Below are 19060 nucleotides of genomic sequence, written 5' to 3'. Positions count from 1 at the left end.
CATTTCACACATTTCTCAGATACATCAGCCCTTCCGGCATTCCTCTAGACACTCAGTAGGATGCCCCGCTATAAATATAATAAAGCCTTTTATTATGTCCATTAACCATGGACATGTGTGCTCCAAAAGTTTCCTGACACGCAGTCATTTGTGGCTTCTTAATTGTAAACAGAAAAGATGTACCAGCGGCAGAAGAGGAGCGCGGGCGGGGAGCGGGTCTTGCCGAGGGTTTGCAGCGTGTTCTGCGCCGGGCCGGTGGCACCCGCGCCCTCCGGTCCCGGCAGGACCCCGCGTGTGCCGGTAACGCAGCGCCGGGCTGGGGTGACACGTGTGCCAGCTGTCCCGAGCCCGGCGGCCGCCGCAGCTTTGCAAACCCCGAGAGCACCGATCGGCTCTTTTTTTCGACCCGCAAATATCCCCCCGTCCTCCATTTGTTCCACTCAAACTCGGCAGGAAAGGAAAAAGGCCCAGTAAATTACTTGACAAATTAAGTCATATTTATTGAATGCGTTTTATTTCAACAACCAAAAAATTCTAACAGCCTAACAATGCACATAAGTTAAAAATTAATTATCACTTAGTGATAACAAAGATAAAGTTGATTTACATGGAAAAAAGAACATTTACAATATGTTAATCCTTATTCACATTGTTGATACCGCAATAAAACACAATTTGTTTTTTTGTTTTTTATTTTTTGTTTCACAAAAAAGGCGGAAAATTGTGCTTTGTTAAGAGGCACTACAAGAAAAGTTTCTTTCTCCAAATAGATATTATATGATGGATATTGAATAAATAGACATATATGCATTGTAATTCGCAAAGTTCTGGCAAGACCACAGGCTAAAATGCCCACAGATTCACTTAGAACCACTGCAGAATTGGCAGTGAAATTAAAAATAAAAAGGCAAGACTCAGCATTGAAAAAATACCTAATAAAATTTTTGGTTGAAGTGTAAAAGATACCAAATGTTGATGCCATCATCAGATGAACAGCCTTACGTAGCTTGGCAAAATTCATTTTCCTCTCAAACGTATGGAGTGATTTCAGGTACAGGATAAGAAGACAGTTTTGGAAGAGTAGCTCTGAGAGAAACATAAAGCAGCAGCCACTGCAATTCTGATTAAAGCTGCAGCATACGACGGAAATAAAGGATGAAGAGCAAAAGGGGCACTAAGCAACCCATCATCATTTTGCAAAGGTATATGGAATTTATGCAGAGATACTCTTATGTTTCAAACATTAGTTTTGAAAAAATCCCTTAAAAACTTCAGAGGTTACTGAGCAGCTAGAATTAGCTTGTATTGCAACGTCTTCTCCCTGTATATTGTCTGTTCTGAGTAAATATCTACACATAGAGGTTTGTTTTTCGCTTTTAACTCCTACCTTTTATACCTTTCAAATATATAAATAGTATTAACAGTTATATTACATTGCCTGGTGTAGTAAACAGAAAGTAACTTTCAGAGTGATATTGCATGAGGTCTTTGTCAAGGTTACGCGAAAAGCCCGTGTGAAAAAGGAAGAAAAACCCCAGAAGCCTCGTCGGTGCGGCTGCGATTGCGGTTTGAGCCGGCGTCCGAAATCGATCCAGCTGGGGAGCGGCAAAGGACAGAGAGGTCTCGTCTGGGAAATCACCGCACGGGAGCGAACGGAAAATGCTACTTGGCGTCTCTGGACACGCTGCCGGGCGCGGGAAGAGTCGGTCGCGGTGGCTCTGCTGGAGGGAGCTGCTCGCTGGGCCCCCGGCACCCCAAAACGCATCATCTCAGCGGCACGGAACGCGCGGCACGGGGAAGCCCACCCAAAACTGAGACACGAGGAGGGGGGCCGGCAACGCGAACCCCCGTCTGTCAGCAACTGCCCCGGACGGGGTGGTTGGGATGGTGGCGTTTTGCGTCCCCGTGTCACTTTACACTTGTGTGTTTCACCTCAGGATAAACAAAAAGCGACAACAAGAAGGAAGCTTATAAATTTGAAGATCTGCAACGGAGAACAGGTAAATAAAATCCACAGTAAAATGTGGTTCGTAGTATGAATTCCATACATCAAACCTCAACACGTTATCTTCTCTTTCTATAAAGACCTCATTAACGGACAAGTCTTCTATGCACTGAATTTCAGTTTTAGTCATTCTGAATCCCATGAAAATTCATCTGTTCACTACGGAAAGGACTGTCTGGAGAGTGGAACATGCTGTATCCTCTTAAGTGTGCATTGTGTTTAAAGTACTTTAACTTACTAGTTTTCATTTTAAGGTGCCCTGATTTGTTTTTCCATTTTTCTCTCTCTTTTTTTTCTTTCTTTCCTCTTTTCTCTTTTTGGCAGTGTTGATTTATGTCTTTAAATACATACCTCAAAAATTACCCATCAAGTTGCCAGATAGGAAGCCATATAATAATTAAAAAAAAAAAATCAGGGATAAACATAGAAAATAAATAGGAATTCAAAAATAGTCACCACACCCCGAGAGCAGGCGGCAGTTTATCAAAAAGCCAAAGCAACTCATTGTGAAGTGGTTTTAATACATAAACAAGTCTCGTCTTTAAAGAACTCATTTCACAGTCTATACTTTCAGGTTGTAAAGTTCCGTCCCATGCAATTTTAATATATATATATTTTATGCAAATATATATATATATATACACACAAAATTGTAAATTTTCCTTCATTGATTTCATAGGACTTTTTCTTCCCACTTACTTGCTAGATGTCCCTTTCATAAGTGCAAGATTAATGAAGGCAGAATCCTACGTGATTACGACGATTACTTCAGTCAAACGGAGGACGTGTAACACTCGAGTGTCCGTGTCAAGGCGACGTCTGATCGGGCAACGCTGAACTCATTCGGTTTGCACATGGACCATGCGCAACGGAAACAAACAAACAAGGAGTAAAAAGAGAAAAAAAAAAAAAAAGTTAAAAATAAACCCAGAAAATCCTTGGATCGGTGTATTGCTTTCTGCGCTCCCATCTCGCATTATCTCTGGTCGATGTCCGCCGGGGCCGCCTTGCTCTTCTCGGGGTTCTCCTCCTCGGGCTCCACTTTGTACATCTCCTCGGAGCCCTCCTCGCTGTCGTTCTCCTCCGACTCGGTCAGCAGCTCCTCATCCTTGTACTCTGCCACGTCAACCACCGTTCCCAAGTGCTCTTTTAGCTTCCCGTGGTGCTTCACGTGGTACCGTTGGTTCTGGAAGAACTTGATGATGGTGTGTTTGGGGAGATCCAGCTGAGCGGAGAGGGTGTGGATGGCTTCCTGGTCGGGGTAGAGCCCCACGTCGTGGATAAAGCTCTGGAGGATGCCGAGCGCTTCCAAGGAGATCTTGGTACGGGACCGCGGCTTTTTGGCACAACTGTCCTCGGCGGGTGGCGGAGGGGCCTCTTCTCTGGGTGGGGAATTCTCCTTGGCAGGCTGGGACTGCTGTCTGTGCAGCACCTACGGGAGCAAACAGACACACACTTCATGGACCTGCGGAGCCCCGGCAGCTCGAGGAAACGGCCTTTACCCAGGCTCTACTGTGCTCTGGTGAAGAGAAGTACTAATTACTGTTCATTTTCCGCTGCCTCGCTCACCTGTAAGACAACTGCACCAGAAACCACAGGCTGAAAGGAGGAAGCCGTCTAAAAGGCAAACGACGTCAAGTAGACACAAACCCACAAAATAAACAAATGCAAAATGTAAGTAATGAGAAGAAATACAGCCAAAATAAAAATGAAGTCAAGAGGTGTTAGTGGTCTCAATGCTTGGCCAGTTGACTCGTCTCAGACCACTTGTTCTCTTGCTTTGCTCCTCTTCTCCCCACTCCGTGATCCCTCTCGGCATTTGAGGCCGGAGACTCTCCCCGTTCCTACAAGATGCCAAGTACCACAAGGGCCCACTCACATGTGGGACTGTCAGGTGCTACTTCATCATAAATAATGGTTTGGCATTAAAATCCAGCGCAGCTGCTTTATGGGGAAAAAAAAAAAGTGTAGGGATCTGTGAAGATTTCCCTTCTGTGAAGAACGACATCGTAGTCGGTTCAGTCGCCTCACAGAGCTTGAACAGATTTCTCTGTATCACATCTGTATTAATTTCACTACTTGAGGAGTTCTGAGTTCCAATAATTATATCCCTCAATTCGCAGAAACCCTCTGGGCAAACAGGCTTTTCAGTCTTGCAACAGATTTTCACCAGCAGTATCTGCTTTTCGGCGAGTTTAAAGAAAGCATATGTAGCTCTTCATTTTCCTAACAGCCACTTAAAATGACTAAGAAAGGGCCTTGTGCAGCCCTTATTCCGGGCGAAAAATACCTGCTCGGAATCGTTAGAAACACAGAGGAGCTCCATATGCTTTCTTTAAAACCAAATCTATACAAGACAGATTGCTGGCAAAAAATCCCCTACAGGATTCAGGGCTGGATTTGCCCAGAGGTTTCTTCAGATGCAGAGAAATCATTATTAGAACTCAACGCTACAGAGCTAACAAAATCGATATGGATAATTTTTTCCTTCCACAAATAAGAGGGAATTCTGGTTCTTCACCCGAAGAAGAAAATGTCTTTGCTGCAAACCGTAACAGCCGGAAAATCAACCCTACATCAAAGCTCTCTAAAGGGAAAAAAATAAAGATAAAGAATGGAAATCTGAGAACTTGTGCTGAATTTTATACACAGACTGAGCCCCTAGCACAACGCTACACTAGTCAAGTTATCCCTGCGAGAGGGAAGCCCACTGTGGAATGTTGGCCTGTTGGCAAATAAATAAAACGGCTCTGTGCCCAAGAGCCGCTTCCTCGCTCTCTGTCACAGTGATTTATAACACCCCTGGTCTCCTGGCACAGGGTATGAAAAGCAGGCGGGAGCCCCCAGCGCTGCCCAGCGCACACCTGTGGCCGAGGAGCCAAACCTGGAGGAGATGCCGCTGGAGCGACCTGACCTGCAGCCCGGCCACCACATCGCCCTTCTCCTGCTGCACATCCATCCGTCCACCCATCCATCTCTCCATCCATTCATCCATCCATCTGTCCATCCACCCACCCATTCATCCATCCATCTCTCCACCCATCCATCCATCCATCTATGCCTCCATCCATCCCTCTATCCATCCATCCATCCCTCCCTCTATCCATCCATCCATCTATCTCTCCACCCATCCCTCCATCCATCCATCCCTCCATCCATCCATCCCTCCATCCATCTATCCCTCCATCCATCTATCCCTCCATCCACCCATCCATCCACCCATCTCTCCATCCATCCATCCCTCCATCCATCCATCCATCCCTCCATCTATCCACCCATCCCTCCATCCATCTGTCCCTCCATCTATCCCTCCATCCATCCATCTCTCCATCCATCCTTCCATCCATCCACCCATCCTTCTATCCCTCCATCCACCCATCCATCCACCCATCTCTCCATCCATCCCTCTATCCATCCATCCATCCACCCATCCCTCCATCCATCCATCTGTCCCTCCATCTATCCCTCCATCCATCCATCTCTCCATCCATCCTTCCATCCATCCATCCTTCCATCCACCCATCCTTCTATCCCTCCATCCATCCATCCATCCATTCTTCTATCCCTCCATCCATCCCTCCATCCATCCATCTATCCCTCCATCCATCCCTCCACGCATCCGTCCATCCAGCCGCTGCCCAGCACTGGTCCCCAGGGCAGGACCCGTTGCCGTGTCCCCAGCGCCTCGATGCCCCCGGGTGCGTGCGAGGGCGCGGACGTGCAGACGCACAACTGCAGGTGAGTGAAAAGCGGGTGCCACCCCCGGTGACACGCAGGGCTTGCCACCCTCCAGGCAAGGGCTGCTGGCGGGCAGAAGTGCTGCAAATGTGTTTTGGTGCCAAAAGATTCCTTTTCCTCCCGAGGAGGTAAATACTCAGGGTGCCACAGCAATGGAGCTGAGCAAGGAGCTGGGGGAAAGGAGAAACTCAAATGGAAACGACAGATACCCTGGTTTATGTTTTACTACATCTCCGGTAATAAAAGAGCATCATGTTCTAATGAAGGGAGTCACTCAGCTGCCCTTTGAGGATTTCTTTTGTGTCTGCAGATTGTTTTCAAAGAGAAGAACTGACGTTTGCAGATCCAGGAGTTGCAGACGAGGCTCAGAGCCGCATGTCAGCCCCGAGCAGCGGAGCCGGCACTGCTGACACCGGCCGAGGACACTTGTCACACAGCCCCTGCCCACATCGTCTCCCCTCTCTCCTGTCCCCTGACATCCTGAGGCCCAGAGCAGCCAAAAAGAAAAGGATTTAACGCCACAAAGAAGCTGGCAGGGAATTTACAGGCGGCGTCGCACGAAAAGCCGCCAGCAGCATTGCTAATCAGAAGCTGAATTCAAGTGGCAGCTAACAGAGATAGAAACGCATCCAGAAAGAGTGCGAATGACTCTGCTCGTTCTTGTCGGAGTCGGAAGGCGGCTTTTTTTCTCCCCTTTTCAGTTGACAAATAGCATGAGAAACGATCCAGCCTGAAAAATGTTACAAGACTTCCAATCAAATATAACGATGAAAAAAACCCAACAATACAGGATCGGCAGCAGTAAAATGTTTAATTTGAAGGAGATGAAGAGATGCCTACAGCATCTATAAAGCAATCAACCAAAGAGAGGGCTGAGAGCGGGAGGGAAAGAATAATTCTAGTTAACCCCTCCTTTGCTGGAGTGACCTCTCCAGAAGAGAAAGCGCATAACCCAGGGGCTACCAGTGTAAAATATTAGAAAAAGGTTGTATTGTATTTCAGTTACCATTTTCCTAAGGAATACAAAAACCTAAAGCTACTCTTATAACAGATAAATCTCATTATTTCACTAACTTCTGGGGGTTCGCTCTGGATTTCCAGTGGCATTAACAAAGGATTTCCACGACACAACATTACCAATCTACAGAAAGATGGATAAATGCACAGAATTTCCTTCAGTTTTAGGCTGTGATCGGTTTTGCATCTCCTTCTGATAATATGGGCTATTTAATAGAAAAGAGCGTTCTTTTCTATGGGAAACAGGTCAACTGTTGAGGCACGTGACACAATCTGAAATCTAAATTACCTTTTTGATAGATATTTGCTTCGGACTACCTTTGTAAAATGTTGGTCCATTTGGGCAATTTGCTGCCGTCACGTCCGGCTCTGCGCACCACAGCCTCGCAGAGGAAACTCTCCATTTCTGGCAGTGGTGGATTTTCCCTTTTTGGGGTCACTACGATCCGTGCCTTTCCCCACCACTCCCCGGCCACCGGTGGGACACCCTCCTCCTCCTTGGCCCCCACCATCTGGAGCTGACTTCCCTTCCCCATCTACTTTCCAATCAAAAGTGAAGATAGAGATTTCCTTCCATGCCCACAGGACTTATTTTTTCCACCCCTTCAAGAGTTCTCGTCTTTAAACTCTCCAGGCACGGCCGCCTTCGGAGCGTTTCAGAACAGAGCAGCTTTGGGCTTTACGGAGGTTCGTTCGCGTAGACTTTAACCTCACAGACAAATTCATTTTTTCCAACAAATTGACCAGCCCTGGTAGAAAACTTGCAAGAAAACAAATATGATGGAAGTTGACTTTAAAAGATAAAGCGACTGGTCTGAAATCGCACTGTACTGAAATACGATTTGAAGGCCGCAATGAAAACCAGCTGGAAGCCATGTGTAAAATATAATAGTACATGCCTACAGGGAAGGAAGTGAGATATTGAATGATTACGTTTAGGAGAGTATATAATGTAGTGTATCATTACGGGAGTGATCGGGATTACTTGTAATAAGCTAAGGGTTTGTGGTCTTTCTAAAATCCAGAGCCAGGAGTTATTGGGGGGAAGGGATCGCCGCCCTGTTTTACACGCATCCGCTCCCCACGTCTCAGGACGCTCCCGCAGGACAAACCTGACTCGGGCAGACACGTTCCCACGGAAAAGAGAGGAGAGCGAACCCAAACTGATGATGAACATCAATTAATTGCAGTCTGTGTCTGCACTGCATTTAATTTTGGCTGGGTTCGCCATCCCACTGATGTTTGTCTCCATTTGCACCCCCCTTTCTAGCTAGAACTAGGCAGGTGAGAAGGGTGAGTGGCCACAGGGGGCAAGCAGGATACACACACCAACTGCAGTGAGACACCGTGAAATTCCACCTTTTATTGCCCCAACAGCCGTTGCAGCCGATTAGAAACAGGAACCGCGTTTCTGCGTGAAAACTCCAAGCTCTTTTGTTTCGTGGCGCGGTTCTGCTCTTCCCTTTGCAGACAGGACTAGTCACACGAGCTCCCTTCTCATGGGCTTTGCTGAGACGATGAGCTGCCCCTTACCACGAGAAACACCAAAAATGTCACATCCTCGGAAGGCAAGACTGTGCGTTTGCAGCAGAGACTGTCCTGGTCAGACACCGCATTGGAGTGAGCACGAGCAGGTCCCTCGAGTGGGGTGTGCTGGCCGGTACATCCTCAGAACCCAAACCCACCAGGGGCGAAGCTGAGCGGACTGGCCTTCTCTTCACCAGGGGAGGTTGAGGTTGGATTTAGGAACAATTTCTTCCCCAAAGGGCTGTGGGGCATTGGAACGGGCTGCCCAGGGCGGTGCTGGAGTCACCATCCCGGGAGGGGTTGGACAGACGGAGATGAGGTTCTCAGGACATGGGGCAGTGCCAGGGGTGGGGGAACGGACTCAATGACCTTAAAGGTCATTTCCAACCAAAATGATTCTGTGATTCTCACCTTTTGGCTTTCCTTCCTCTCGTAGCCAGCCGTAACACTCTATCACACCAAGGGCTCTACGCAAACACAGCAAGTTATTACTCTGCTGAAGGAGCCCAAGATGAAAGCCAGAGAAAACGCAGACACCTTACAAAATATAGGGCCAGTGCTGGTGTCTGGTACACGTAAAGAGTTTACTTCCCCATCGCCTTGCAAAGAAATCTTATATCTAGAAGGAGACGCTGCCCCCCTTAGCAGAGCTGGCAGGAGTATCTGCGGGAGACGATCTGTCCTCCCCAGCTCCAGCTCCTCGCTGCTTCTCTTTTCATCCCAGTGCCTGCAGGAGGAGCAGAGCGAGAGCTGGGAGAAAAACTTGCAAGAAAACCCACAGCCGCCCGGCTCCGGGTACGAGCACTCATTACACACCATCGCTGCGCCAACACGCCTTACAGCTTGCCTAGGAATGTCTGTACAAGAAACTGGGGCAGAACTTACTATTTGCACCTGTGTTCATTTCTTTCCTCTTAAAAATGTGGCTCTTAGACTACTCTTTCCCCCCTGCCGCCCCGCCTTGCAAAAATATATTCATTTGGGCAAACGCTGCAGCACTCGTCGCAGCTCCAAATGAATTATTTTCTTTGGGCTCGTTCTCACAGCAGTGATTTCACACCTCGACACCATAAAGCTGTGTTAAAGACTGTGGTTTAGTTTCCTTGCTTTTCTTGGATTATACAGTATCCTAAGGTCAAAACTCAGGAAAATCCAAAACTGTTATTAGAAAAAGTATCTATGAAGTGATGACAAATTGCAGACTACAGGTGTTAGATTACATTTTGACTCCAGGCAGGTTTAATATACTTCAGCTTCCTTTTACATTTGCCCTTAGCAGGTACCGTTATCGGTAAGGGATTTAAAAAAATATATGGTACTCAATAAAAGAAGACTGTGTCAAAAAAAAAATCAATATGAGCGTGCAAAATGGCAGGAAGTCTGACATGGATAAATATGTTCGCTTTCATCTAACTTCAGCCTGAGCTTCTTCTAATTTCATAGCTCAGATGCTAGCCGCACATCTGCGCATTTTCCAGTGCAGCTTAGTAATGGCTTCACAAGAGTAAACACCATTATTAGAGATAATTATAATACATGTTTGTGATATGACGTGCCCCGTCTGACGCGAGCCAGACCAAATCAGCCAGCCAGAGCTGGTGGCCACAGCCTGTAACCCGGCAGCCCAGGGAGCCTCTCCGCTCTGGGTACCAGTCGCCCTCCAGGCCACGCAGAACTGGGCGCCAGAGAGAACAACTGTGAGCAGAGAAGGGGGTTCCCAGGGCATCCAAAGGCAAGTTTGGTTTCCAGACCGGGACGTGAGCTGGTTGAACGTCTCCGGAGCACACTGGCCTCCCCTGGCTCTACAGCGCTCGCCTCGCTTCAGGGCAGGAGACGGCGAGCTGAAAACACGGCACCGAACACACCCCCAGCCCCTGAAACAGCGGCACAGCCCGCAACTCCCCGCCAGGACCAAGCCGCCAGAAATGGTCAAAAAGGTGACCAAAAAAGACAACAGGAAGAAAAAAAAAAAAAAATTCAAACCGCAAAACTTTCAGCCGTGCACAGCTTTTGCCGCCCCACGCAAAGTGATAAGCATAAGCATTGGCGAAACGCAATTAATCTCGAAGGCGTGGGGAAGGTGTCTCCCTCCCCCGGCGCACACTGCTCCCATTAGTGCTACCAGGAGCTTAGCATGCATCAAAGAGCAAATCGGCCACGAAACATTTTTAAGAGCTATCATCACTGGAGATAAAATATGAATTACAGCCTGATTACAGCGCCCTGCTAAGAGGCTGCATGTGCAGCGCAGCTCGCGGGGACGGCTGGAGGTGACCCATCGCTCCTGGCCAGGTCTGAGGTGGCTGTCAAACCCCTCTGCGGAGGAATCGCTCCTGCTCTTTGCTTTCCCTTCAAGAAGCCGTGGCACTGCTGTCCGCACAGTTGTTGGAAGAATGTTTACAAATCAGCTTGACAAAGAGAAGAAAAAAATTCTGCCATCACTTGACCACAATCATGATCTTATTCTTCAGTAATGCGTGGTTTATTTCCCTTTCCTGATCTCTGCTAATAGACAGCACGTGCCTACACAATAGCCACTATTTTGTCTGTATAATGTTAAAAAAATAAATCACAAAACTCTGACAACGGCGAGCAGCGTCCCGGTGTTTCCTGGGGTAACTGCTCTCCTTCAAATGCCAACTCGACTCTTCCCACAAAGGCACAGGCACAACTTTTCATTGCTGCGCAAGTGCCTGAGAACTGGCTGATTTTATGGGGCCGCATAAATGAGCTCGCGCTGATGAATGTTGGCGGATTAGCTCTGAATTTCCCATCTTTGGCTGGTTTAAGCCAGATTCTTCGGTTTTCGGCACAGTAACCGTGGCTGGCAGCGGGCATCCCCCCGTCAAGCACCGACCTGCGGCCTGGGAGGGCTGACAACGGCGCCGGCTCAGCTGGCAGGTGGAGCTGGCACACACCTACCGCACAAATACGCGGCGGGCAGGATTCATTCCGGCTTCTGCCGGCACAGAGCGGGGCTGGCGGCAGCGCGGAGTTGCACGACAGCGCCGCAGCCTCTCTCCTGACTTCTCCTGACTTCCAACACCCGCGTGTGCACCGAGGGCTGCAAAACCTCCCAGTCGACGCTTAACTCCCTTCAAAACACGAGCTCTGTGGGACTCAGCGTGCCCCTTCCAGGCGTCCTGCCGGCCTGGCCAGGCGCTGGGGTGCTGCATCTGCATCTGGATCTGGGCAGGAGCAACCCCAAGGTCCAGTATAAGTTGGGGAACGAGCTGCTGGAGAGCAGTGCAGGGGAAAGGGAGCTGGGGGTCCTGGGGACAGCAGGGTGACCATGAGCCAGCACTGGGCCCTTGTGGCCAGGAAGGCCAATGGGACCTGGGGGGGATTAGAAGGGGGTGGTCAGTAGGTCAGAGAGGTTCTCCTGCCCCTCTGCTCTGCCCTGGTGAGACCCCATCTGGAATATTGTGTCCAGTTGTGGGCCCCTCAGCTCCAGAAGGACAGGGAACTGCTGGAGAGAGTCCAGCGCAGCCACGAAGATGCTGAAGGGAGCGGAGCATCTCCCGTGTGAGGAAAGGCTGAGGAGCTGGGGCTCTGGAGCTGGAGAAGAGGAGACTGAGGGGTGACTCATTCATGGGGATTAATATGGAAAGGGGGAGTGTCAGGAGGATGGAGCCAGGCTCTTCTGGGTGACAACCAGTGACAGGACAAGGGGCAATGGGGACAAACTGGAACACAGGAGGTTCCACTTGAATATGAGAAGAAACTTCTTCCCGGTGAGGGTGCCCGAGCCTGGAGCAGGCTGCCCAGGGAGGCTGTGGAGTCTCCTTCTCTGCAGACATTCCAAGCCGCCTGGACACCTTCTGTGTAACCTCATCTGGGTGTTCCTGCTCCGGCGGGGGGTTGCACCGGATGGGCTTTGAGGTCCCTTCCCGTCCCTGACAAGGTGTGACTCTGTGCTGTGGAGCGCAGGGCCCTGCTCGGCCCTTCCCACACCGCCCGAGCTCAGCGGTGCCCGGCCAGAGGCTCTGCCCCACATTTTGGGTGGATTCGGAGTTTCCCCACCCCGGCCCTGCCATCCCTAACGAGGAGCTGGCGGAACGCCACAGGAACCCAGGATGTGACAAAAGGCTTTTCGGTTCACTCTTCTGCAGAGAAAATACTTCCAGTACCCCCCCCATTGTTTAATTCACACTACGCGTGTTCTCCTTTCCTCTGGAAAATCAGAAGAGTGTTTGTGGGCAATGTGAGCGAGACCTTCCCTCACGAGCCCCAAGCTACAGCCACGCTTAAAGTCAGGCTCGAAACCCCTAACTACGGTGGCACGATCGGCGCCACCATAATCATCTTGTTTTCCAGTTCCTCGGAGCGGGGCAGGCCCGGCGTTATTTCAGGAAGGATATGTTTGGATTAGACACTGGATTTAAAGGGGGTGGGGGGTAATTATTTGTCCCATCAAACTGTTTTAGGTCCCTACAGATGGCTATTTGGGGTTCCAGGAATACCCAACTGCACTGCTAATTTTTACAACGGGGGCAGTTAGAAGTCAGGAGAACCTGACTGTTATGGTTAGTGAAAATAGTAGATCTGTGCTGATAAAACACTACTCAGCATGTTTTTTTGCTTTCTAGACGTAACCACCAAGGCACTTAATAACAGGACTTGAGCAAACTACACTGTGTGAATCAAACACATAAAAGCACAAATAATTCCTTTTTTTAGAAAGCAAGTCTTAAAAAGTGCATTATAATCAACTACCATGGTAAAAAGCAAAATATCCAGCATTACCACACCCGCAACTGGAATAACGCGCTTTATTATACCCTTCGATTGCAAGTGGGTAAATAAAAATCAAACGACCAGTCGGCCGCACAGATCAGGGCACTGAGGACAGGAGGTCTCAGAATTGGCTCTGAAATCCTTTGCCTTTCCTGATTAGGCTCTGGAAAGGGTGAGGACGGCCCCAGGACGGAGGAAGCTACGCTGCCGTCACCGTTCCCACCTGCACCCACTCTGCAGGTTCTGGAAGAAAAAGGTTTTATGGCAAGTAAACAGCACCTGCAGTTTCTATTCACAGTACTAGAAAATATGCAATTGGGGGGAAAAAATGGTATAATTAAATAATAAAATATTTTTAATAAAACGGTTGAATATATGGCCGGCGAGGCAATTTTCGGAGGAAGCAGAACGAGACACCGTCATGGCCCTGCAGCTTGTGCAGGTCTGCGCGCAAGGACTTTTGCGAGACAAGCAACACATCATTCTGCGTGTTGTTTGGGTTAGAATTGTGTGGCATTTTTCAGTCAAAAATCTTTCTTTCGATCAAAAACGTTGACTGAGCGACGCCAAAGCATTGCCTAAATAAAGACCGCTTTGCCAAGCGGGGGGTGTGTGTGTCTGTGTATTCTGACAAAGTTCAAGCCATCGTTTAGGCGTTTTTCATGAAACAGCATATTCTGATTGCTTCTATACAGAACAACTTTTGCACTTCAAATTCATGCTAGTTTCCTTTAAAGCATTACGTCTAAACTGCCAAAAACCTTTTTTTTTTAATAGTATTTTACTGAAAATAATAATCTCAAAAGCACCAACGTATTTCTTTTCTTTCAGTTTGTCAGAAGTGTAAGCAACCCCTTCAACTCAGCTCCAGCACTTCCATACAACGGGTTGTACTGATGGGAGCTCTGCTAGAACGAAACGTAACGCAGTTTATAAAAGGAGCGGGATGTGAATCTTCCCTGTCTCAAAATCCAATAAAGCTTATGATTTTTATTGCATGTGGGAGTCCTTCGGTCTGTGTAATACTGATTAGGAGCCTGGGCAGCGAGTCTGATAACACCAAAACCGCTTTGGGATGTATTTTGGGCAGAGGCACCTGGGAGCGGCGCGTGTGTGCGGCTGATGGCCCAGGGGCTCACGCGGGCCCTGGGATTTCTCCCTCCGTTCTGGTTGTCTCGCCAGCGTTTTGCTCCGTTCTCTCGCGAAAGAACAACTCCAACCCTCTCTCACCCTTGAATCTTCCTCAAAACTGCTCCTCCTCACCTTTCCGACACTCGTGAACCCAGAAAATTCACAACATGCTTAGGGCCAGGGCTCCGGACTGGACTTTGGTGCATCCTAAGCAGGGCAAGGTGGTTTTTAGTCCTGGTGTCATTGCAGCGAGGGAACAGCAGGAATAACACTACTCCAAGTCAGCAATCCTTCCCTGGCGCTAATCAAGGCCGTTAAAAAGGCACAAGCAGTTTGTTTGACGCAGAGGGACAAAGACAACCAGAGAAACGAATCAAAACCCGGGAAAAAAATTAGAGATTAGAAGTGCTACCGCTCCTGCGAGCAAACCGCAGCCTGAACGCACGATAAGCGGCTGAAAGACACCGTCGCTGCAAGATCTAGAGACGGATAAAAAAAAGTCCGCATGAAATGTAAATGAAAGCGGCTCTGGCACGGGAGCGTTTCCTTCCAGGGCAGCGCTCGCTGCCATCGGGAGATCCGGACCCCGATCCCCCCCGAGGAAAACACACGCGCTCAAAAGCCAACAGCTGGAGGGCAAGGAAGGGAAACCCGAACACCGCAGCCTTGCTCCGCGTGTCCGTGGAGGTTCCCTCCCCGTTATTCGGGGTCAGCGCTGCCCGTGTGGTTTCCTGCCTGCCGCTGCAGCTTAGCGAGGTCTCAGCGAGACGGGCAGTTCGGAAACATTAGGATGGCTGAGTACAGAAATTAGGGAAACTAAAAAAAAAACGAGCCCTGGTTTGCGTTTGTGCAGAGGAGCAGAGGGACTTCTCAGGGCCATGGGTTAGTGCCAGAGTGAGGTTACGGTTGGACCCGATGATCCTGAGGGTCTTTTCGCACCGCGATTATTCCCCGCGCCGGGGAGCAAAGCAAAACCCAACCGGGAACGTACGCGGGAGCCGCCATACGGAAAGGGCGTTCTGAAATGAAACCCCGAAACCCAGAGGAGATCCGAGCGAAGGACAGTTTCACTTAAGGGAAATCTCGGAGGTCAACCGGCAATTAACTGAAAGGTTTTGATTGAATACGCTATTGACTGCGCTCACATCAGGCAGCGCCCTGTTTATTATACCTTATGGGCTGTCTAGGTGCCAAGACATTAAACTGTCAATAATCTATTAATACTAAACAGCTCCTCCCTCCGTCCTCCCCCGTGCAGATCCTCTTAGGCTAAGAAACTGCACTAAAAAGACGGAAATTTTGGAAGTGAGATGGAAATGAGCTTTTTAGGGTATTTCTTTGCTTGGTTCCAGCTGAAAGCACAGCGACATTCATAAACAATATAACGCGCAGTCTGTAACTACATGGAAAAAATTGTGTTAAAAAAAATCAGACATGATTGAGACCATATCCTGAAATCTGGCTTTCTTTTCCAAGCCATCTTTAAAGAGCCTAAGTTAAATTTAATTAACAATTTACAGCAAGGAGAGAGAAGTTATTTAAAGAGAGGCCTACAGGTCCTTAACATTCAGTGTCTGGGAAACAGTTGTATATAAAAAAAAAAAAAAGTTTTAATGAATTTAATAGAGAAAAGCACTTTAATTAAATGCTGTCAAAGAGGATTGTATTAACGACTGCACACAAAGGAATTTAAAGCGAGCCAAGTATATTTAGCAAATAGGAAGTAGGCTTTCAGAGGCTGCAACTATTTATGTTTCTGCCATTGCAATGCATCTAGGAGATCGCGTTGCCAATTGAAAGCAGTTATGTTATTAGATACGATTTTATTTATTACGGATTATTAAAATTTCAAATGCTGCAGGGAATACACTTATTCAACTTCTAAAACGAAAGAACAAAGATATTTCCCGCTTGCTCGGTAGGAGGAGAAATAGAAGAGGAAATAAATAATAAATAATAATAATAACTTAGCGCTCCACTAGTGAAGTGCTGTCCAGACGGATCTTTTCAAGGGGCCCGTTGGGCCCTGGTTTTGGTGCGCGTCTCTTCCTTTCTGCTCTCGCTCCTCGGGCAGCACGCAGCCCTGCCCACCTGCCTTGGATCCAGGTCTAACGACAGCGCAACGCGGCGATCTGGACCATCCAGGGGAGAAAAAGCAAGCGCTAGAAACTCCAAGGGTGTCGACCGCTATTTGGTACCGCGACGCTACAAATAGCGTCACACTAAATTTAATCCCAACTGGAAACCGAGGAATGTTTTTTGACACAAAGTTAACGAGGCGGCTGGGTCTGTAATATCCAGGAAGCGCTCTGTGATTTACCACATCCTTTTTGCCATATGTAATGGTAAGGAGTTAATAATGATTTCAGAAGTTTCAAACCTCTCAGCGCTCCACCAGAGGCACCTTGTGCGTGCTCGGATTCCTTCGTTTCTGAACACCAGGTCCCTTTTAAGCTAGGCACCATCATGTGAGTTAGTTCCAAATTGCTGGGTTTAAAATGGTTTATTTCTACTTAAATATAAGGTTTTTACCTTCTAAAACACGAAGAAGGGAGTAGAACTGAAGGAAAAGACACGGAAAGGAGGCACAAAGGGACACCTACTTCCTTCCACGCCACAGAAATGGTGAAGTCCAATTTTCTAAATGCATTATCTGATTTTTGTTTAAGACTTTAATAGAAGTCATGTGTGATGTGTGTTGCGAACGGAGCCTTTGTTGTTCCACAGCTAGGGATCTTGCAAACAGCTTCGCTTTGTCTGTGCCAAGATATTTTGGAATATTCTTTGAAACACTGTAAGCATAGACGACTGTGAGAAAAAATATGTGCTACTGCACTTGTGGATACTTGACGTGCGAGAATAGTGCGTATGCACAGAACCGTTTCCCGTTTCAACCTGCAAATCACGTAGAAGTCCATGCAAACGTGGAACGACATACACAGCATACTAACCCTGAAAAAAAAAACCCCAGCTACATGTATCCTCGCACATATTGCACAGCAAGGCCAGCTGCAATGATCCAGGGCTCTGACTTCAGCCCAACATTTCTGGAAGGAGCCTGAGAATAAAACGTTGCGTTCGGCCGGTACCCTACAAATATTTACACATCCTGATATTATCATTTAGGTACAAGTGCGAGGGACAGGGGGTGTTTAGGGAGCATTAAAATGAAACTAAAAAGAGCCACGTTTTTAACTGCAAACATTTTCAAAGGTAACTGGAAGAGAGGCTTTTCAGCCTTCTCGTTTGCTGCTGCCAGCCGAGCTTCAAAGGGGATGCGAAGGGCTCTGAACAGAGACGGGAAGGATGTTCTCCTTCGACAAGACTGAATCTGCCACCGCAGAAACAAACAAAACTATCCCCTTTACCTGATCTGCCGTTTGCAGGGTTAAACGGAATAGCACTAAAGCTGAACGAACTTGGGAACAGAAGCAGCTTTGCTTTAATTGCAAGTACTCTCCTCACCATCATTTTGAATGGTTCAGATTGAAAGGAGATAATGAAATTGACTGTTATTGCCTAATTTTATAAGAGGGAACGGAACTCCAGGTAGGAAGACAGATATTCTCCACTCACGGAATTCATAGATCTGACACGCATGGTTCAAAATCAAGGACAAAACGCTCTGAGCTTTCGGAGCGGAATGAAGAACCCGCGATACAAGTATCTCTACAAGTCTGTCGAAGCTTGTTGAGTAGAAGATGTTTCGCCAGCCCTGTCTGAGCATCCAGCCACGGAACAAGGAGCTGGGGGAAGCAGAAAGCGGCGGTTCCAGCTCCGCTCTGCCCTTTGGGTGCACAGAAATGATCGGAAAGCAAAACCGTCAGGGTGCGGCCAACGCCAATGCATCACGGGACACACCAGCCCCGTAAAAAATGTGTCTGGCTAAAGCGGTAAGGACCCAAGTCCAGGAGCTGGCACGGTTTGGGAAGGTGGTTTTGTCCCAGTCTCCCAGACCAGCCGGTCCTGGTTTCCAGTACGTGGAACCCCACACAAACACAGCAAAACGCACTGTGCACATCACCCTGTCGATCACTAAGCACGCCATGTTCCCCTACGGAATAACACAGCTCTGCTTCACCCATCATCTCTGGTTGCCTCAGTATTACTAATTAATATTATTTTTTAAGATAGGAAATTACAAGTCTCACTGATTTTTCCATCTGCGTGCCATGCGCTGTGTGACCCATGAACTCCAAGATGTTGTTTAGAACCAGATATTTCATTAGGAAGCACTACTGTGTGTTAATTCCCCTCTTTGTTACTTCTAGAAAGAGAATACGAAATGAGTTTCATTGGATTGCCATCGCCACTTGCCTTGACCCATTTTTACAAGGGCTCCATGTTCTGCTGGTTTGTGTTTCATTGTCATTTCTAAAATATTTGTTCCCCTCCATCCCTCACAAAATGACAAAATTAGTATTTCATTTACTTCTGCGGTATGTTATTTTCTGCATATTTAAAGACAGACCACAATGTTTGCAGTGAATGCACAATACAAAAGAGCTTCCTACAGCTTTCTGCTACGCCTCCTTTTATTTGCTAACGTTCCTCCAGGATTTACGATCTGAACTATTACAAATTGCCGGATTTCTCCGAATCAAAGCTTCTGCAAAAAAAAAAAAAAATAAAGGGCGGCGGGACGTCATTTTAAAAAAAAGCCACAAAAGTAACGGTGTGATCGGAAAGCAGGTGAAAATCATTCCCGTTGCTTTAAAGGCACCACTTGACTGCTCTTAAATCGCGGCACACCTCACAATTGCGTGCAGGGGAGGCTCGGGGAGGTTCACGGCTCCGGGGAACCGACTCATCCAGCCCAGCGCTCCCCGGACAGCGGCTCGATCCAGCGTGTTCCCAGCGGGGTCAGGTTTCTCTGCCCCAGCAATTAACAACGAATTAGCACTG

General features: G+C 47.9%; 1 protein-coding gene across 1 annotated transcript in view; it reads right to left on the bottom strand.

Moving 5' to 3' along the window:
- Positions 1 to 2981: 2981 nt before the first annotated feature.
- Positions 2982 to 19060, bottom strand: part of SATB2 (SATB homeobox 2) — a 106191-nt gene continuing 90112 nt past the window's right edge. The window contains exon 10 of the mRNA XM_065637905.1: positions 2982 to 3437. Coding sequence (XP_065493977.1) covers positions 2982 to 3437 — 456 coding nt within the window. The remainder of the gene's footprint in view (positions 3438 to 19060) is intronic.

This window comes from Caloenas nicobarica, chromosome 6 (genome assembly GCF_036013445.1).
Source record: "Caloenas nicobarica isolate bCalNic1 chromosome 6, bCalNic1.hap1, whole genome shotgun sequence".
In the NCBI taxonomy this organism is placed as follows: domain Eukaryota; kingdom Metazoa; phylum Chordata; class Aves; order Columbiformes; family Columbidae; genus Caloenas; species Caloenas nicobarica.
Note: the sequence above shows the minus strand (reverse complement) of the source record. Positions and strands in the feature narration are given on the sequence as shown.